The 4,989-nt window shown below is 58.1% G+C and overlaps 1 protein-coding gene across 1 annotated transcript in view; it reads left to right on the top strand.

Moving 5' to 3' along the window:
• CEACAM19 (CEA cell adhesion molecule 19) overlaps positions 1-4,564 on the top strand; it is a 13,869-nt gene extending 9,305 nt beyond the window's left edge. Inside the window, exons 4-8 of the mRNA XM_077747384.1 lie at positions 1,529-1,612; positions 2,172-2,218; positions 3,022-3,107; positions 3,606-3,665; positions 3,946-4,564. Of these exons, the coding sequence (XP_077603510.1) occupies positions 1,529-1,612; positions 2,172-2,218; positions 3,022-3,107; positions 3,606-3,665; positions 3,946-3,999 (331 nt within the window). The 3' untranslated portion in view covers positions 4,000-4,564. The remainder of the gene's footprint in view (positions 1-1,528; positions 1,613-2,171; positions 2,219-3,021; positions 3,108-3,605; positions 3,666-3,945) is intronic.
• The last annotated feature ends 425 nt before the right edge of the window (positions 4,565-4,989 follow it).

The raw sequence follows: 4,989 nt of genomic DNA, 5'->3' as shown, positions 1-4,989 counted from the left end.
GGGGGGGGGGGGGGGGGGGCATTTTCCCAGGGAACCATGGGTTCATGACAAATTCCTTCCACATGAAATCAGCCTCTTGAGAACTCTCTGTCCTGACCTCGCTTGCAGCCGTGTGATTTTTCCGGCCTCCCTAATCCCCGGGAGAATGAAGGCAGCAACTTTATCTCCTCCTCCCACCCTCCCTCAGCTGCCGCAGTCTCTCCATCTTCATCCTTCTACGTGTCTCTCTCCCGACACGCTCCAGGCTAAGGGGTTGTGCGCACGAATCAGTCAGCACACATCTGTGGAGGGCCTACTGTGTGCCCTGGAAGAGGAGTTGGAGGCGGTGCCTGGGTTCAGTGGGAGCGGGTGCTGTGATCGATTAGTCATGTCTGCCACGGCCGGAGGGATGGAAGGTGCCTCAGCCCGGCCTCCTCCTTGACTCACAGCCGGCACTAAAAGAGGCGATGCGGGTCCCTAACTCTCCTGGGGGCTTCCCAGGTGGGCGCCCCTCCAGGTGGGTAGGCAGCAGTTTCACGAAGCAAGGAAACTCGGATACAGGCTTGTCTGGGTCAAGGAGGCCCTACTAGGCTCAGTCACGTCCACCGCGCACGTGTGCTCAGCACCACAGGCCGTCTCAAGGCCATGTCCTTGGAGAGGCCACTAGGAGCAGAGGAGGCAGGTAGAACCCACATTCCCAGGACACGGATGGGGGCGAGGAGCCCTCGCGTGCCTGTGTCCAGCTCACCGATCAATCGGTGGTCCCATCTTTTTTTAATAAGGTTATTTTTTTATTTTAAGAGAGCATACACTTACGAGAGGGGGAGGGGCAGAGAGAGAGGGGGCCCCCAGTGGGCTCCGTGCTGTCAGCGCAGAGCCCCACTCGGGGCTCGAACTCACAAGCCATGAAATCATGACCTGAGTGGAGATCAAGAGCTTAACCGACTGAGCCACCCAGGAGCCCCGTCGGGCTACAGATTTAAACCATTGTTTGGCTTTCGTTTTCCTCACTTTCTACTTAAGTCGAGTTTCATTATAACGTGGCAGCTTCTGTCTCCTGCTTCCACTCCCGCACCCCCCCGCCCCGTCTCTTCCCCAGTCAGCACCCAGAAAGATCCTGTGAAAATCAGTCAGTTCGGGTCCCTCAGAGTCAAGGCCAAAGTCCTCGCCATGGACACAAGACCTAGCTTGACCCACTGCCCCCTCTGACCTCCCCCTCTCCCCTCTCTGCCCCTCACACTCTCTGCCCCAGCCATACTCCTGTCTTTGCTCTTCCTTTGCTATGCCTGTTCTTGCCTCAGGGCCTTTGCACAAGCTGTTAGAACTCTCTTCCCACGATTTCTACATAGCTGATTCCCCTGCCTGCATCAGGCACTTGCTTAAATGTCACCTTCCAGTGAGGCTCCCCAAACCATCCTACTTAAAACTGCACACACACACACCCTACCCTCTGCCCCTTTCCATCTTCGTTTTCCTTCATAGCACTTTTCACTCCCTGACGTTCTACTGCCAGTCATTTATTTGACTCCTCTCTCTCTCTCCCCACTAGAATGCCTGCTCCAGGAGGCCAGGGGTCCTTGTCTGTCTTGTTCCCAGCTGTGTCCCCAGTGGCTTCAACGGGGCCCAGCCCACGGTGTGTGTTCTGTAAATTATCTGTTTCGTGAGTTGAGGGATTGGCTGCAGTGATGTCCAGTGTACTTTTTCACTTTTTAATTTTTTTTAAAGCTTACTTATTTATATTGAGAGAGAAAGAGAGGAGAGAGAAAGAATCCCAAGCAGGCTCCCTGCTGTCAGAGCAGAGCCCGATGCGGGGCTCGATCCCACGAACTGTGAGACCATGCCCTGAGCCAAAATCAAGAGTCAGACCCTTAACTGACTGAGCCCCCTGGGGACCCCTCAAGTGTATCATTTAAAGAAGGATATCCAGGGGCTCCAGGATTTAGATGGTCTGTATCACTTGTGGCACAGGCCATTGGCACACAGTAGCAGCTGGGGAAACTGAGGAAGGGCTCTGTGGCTGGAGATTATGTGAGAAGGGCAGGGGGGAGGGAGCAGGTCCTGGCTCACTCTGAAGCAGGGACTCTCTCTCTCTCTCTCTCCATCTCTCTCTCATGAGCTGATGGGCTTCTCTGAGTCTCCACCCACCTGAGCAGCCTACTGCCCTAAGGTTGGCTCCCTCCTTATACCCCCAGGATGACAACCCCAGAGAAACCAGAGACGCAACCCCGTCACAATGCCGGTAAGCCAGGAGTCCTCCTCTTCTCCCGGTCAGCCACACTCCCTACCCTTCCCCACTGGGGGCCCCCCCATCACCCGCCCCACCCAGACCTCTCCAGGGCTCTCCAGACTCAGCCCACAGACTCTGAACAGTCAGCACCCACCCCAAACCTGTTTTTCCTCTTCTTCTCAGTGGCTGGCATGCCCAGTGCCCTCGCCCCATCTCCCAGATCCCCACACCCAGCTCCTTGCTGGTCTCCAGGCCTCCAGGCCTCCAGGCTGGCCTCCACCCCATCCCTGGGCAGAGTGCTTCTAACACTCTCCTCTCGTCACTCCTCTCTGCTCACAAGCCCTCCATGGCTCCCCAGTGTCCTTAGGACAAAGTCATGGCTCCTTAACATGGATCTCAAGACCCCCATACACAGTCCCATCTCCCCTCCCCCATCTCCCCTGGCTTCGTCTCCACATGGAACATTCCCACCCTCAGAAAGGAAATGATACAAAACAGGCTATACATACATATATATATGATCCAGACAGACCAAGCGTAGCACAGCTCTTCAAACATGGCAGGCTGTCTCCGCCAGGCCACTGCACCTACTCACTCCTGCTTTTGCGTAGCCTTCTCTTCCTTTTTCAGTCTCAGATGTCCCCTCCTCCAGGAAGCCCTCCTTGACCCACCTCCGGGAGCCCTGGGCTCCCCCACTCGCCTCTGGGCGAGAGGAGGGCTTCGCACAAATGTTAGCTGAATAAATGAATGCTGACAGCAGAGAGCACGGCCGTTGGCCACCTGTCGGCTGGTTCCTCCCTTGTCCTCTGCTTCAGGTGACGAGAACATCTACGAAGTGATGCCGTCGCCGACCCTCCTGGTGTCCCCTCTCAGTGACACGGGGTCTGTGAACATCGCCGTGGTGAGCCCTCACCCCGTCCCCCAAAGCCCACCCGGCCCCTTGGCCCACACTGTGGGAACGCGACTCTCTCTGAGGCTCCCTGCTTTAAAGCCACCAGGAAAAGAGACTGGAAAAGGGACACAACATAAGGAGCATTTGTCCCTGGGGCATGGAGGCTGGTGGGAGATTCTAGTTTCTCTTCCATTTGGCTGTAGTTTCTAGCTGAGCAGATATTCCCTTTACTGTTGGGTGGGAAGGGCGGATAGTAAGAAAAAGTTTGTTGAATGAGAGCAGACATTCCAAAAGCTAAAACTAAAAAGCTCAGAAGGGCCAGTGTGGACGGGAGGCCTAGGGGTCGTTGTCAGAACACTGGACGCCCCTCTGCCCCCCCCTCCCCCCGCGGAGTCAGGAGGGCACCGTGCGGACTTGGAATCCAGGTCTGTTCTCATGCCGCTCAGGGCAAAGGTTGGAGGGTGCACGTTGCGAGGGGCTTGGCTCACCCCTGCTCTTCCCTTGCAGCCCCTGCCCTCACCCCTGCCCTCGCCCCCGCCGCGGGGGCCAGAGAACCACCACTACCAGGTGCGGAGCTGGGAAGCGGGAGGGGTCATGGGGTCATGACCATGGCCAGGTGGGAGGGGCCACCCTCACCCGACTGCTGTCCACCTGCTCTCAGGGTCCGCAGCTCCCTCCGCGGGTAGGGGTAGCACGGACACAGCACAGCCTCACCCCTCCTCGGGAGGCACTTCTCTCCTTCTTAGAAACCTTCCAAGGCTGTGAGTTCACACAAGAGGAAATGAAGCCCAGAGAGGGAAGGGCGGTGCCCAGGGTCANCAATCCCCCTCTCTCCCTCCCCCACCAGGACCTGCTGAACCCCGACCCTGCTCCTTACTGCCAGCTCGTGCCAAGGCCCTGAAGGGGCCCCAGAAAGGAGGAGCGAAAGCCTCAGCCTTCCCCTGGGGCCTGGCTCACAGGAAAGCCATGCAGGAGACCCCCCCGGGGGCCGGTGGCCAACGAGGTGGACTCAGAGGAAGACTTGGGCAGGTGTCCTGGGCAGGGAAAAGAGACCGTGACGGACCCAGTTCCTCCTGGACCCGCTGAGTGTACAGCCCACCCTCAATTCTGGTCCTTCCACACCCTGGGCCACTTGCCAGGGAAAGGCCGGCTCTGTCCTTGTCCCACCCAAAGTACCACCGCCCCCCGCTGCGTACCTGGGGGTGGGGAGAGAGGTCTCGGGCCTGCCTCTAGCCAGACCTCACAGGTGCCTACTTGGGGGACTTCTGTCAGCTCGCAACGCCCCACCCCTGCTCCCTGGTTGCCCTGGGAGCCCCTTCCCCTGGGGACAAGGCAACCCCCACCGCACAGGCCCCGAAGGATAAGGCGCATGGCGGGGAGGGCTGGCCTCACAGACTGTGGCCCCGACGACAGACCTGCTCAGTTGCCAGCGGAGACCCCTTCCCTGCTCAGGCAGGGGTAGACCAGCCCCTCTCAGGACCCANCCCCTACCCCCACCCGACCCCGGGTCTCAGATATGGGCCCAGTCTGTTACCCCTTAATTTATTCACTCATTCAGCAATAAATAAGCCATGTGTTATGCACAGTTCTGGATCTTTCGGCTTTGGGAGGGACCAAAACAGACCATCACTTCTGTCCTCCGAGAGGGGTGCCATGGCAGAGAAGAGAGTCACCGGTCGCAGTAACTAACATCCGTGGTATGCCGGGTGGTGATAAGTGCACTGGGGAGATAAAGAGAGAAGGGGGGCTGGAAGTATTGAGGGATTGGGATTTTTGGAGAAAGAGAGAGCACGTGTGCGTGCACATGCAAGTGAGGGAGGGGCAGAGGGTGAGGGAGGGACAGAATCCCAAGTAGGCTCCACGCTCAGCATGGAGCCCGACGCAGGGTTCA

This window comes from Crocuta crocuta, unplaced genomic scaffold (genome assembly GCF_008692635.1).
Source record: "Crocuta crocuta isolate KB4526 unplaced genomic scaffold, BGI_CrCroc_1.0 scaffold334, whole genome shotgun sequence".
NCBI lineage: Eukaryota > Metazoa > Chordata > Mammalia > Carnivora > Hyaenidae > Crocuta > Crocuta crocuta.
Note: the sequence above shows the minus strand (reverse complement) of the source record. Positions and strands in the feature narration are given on the sequence as shown.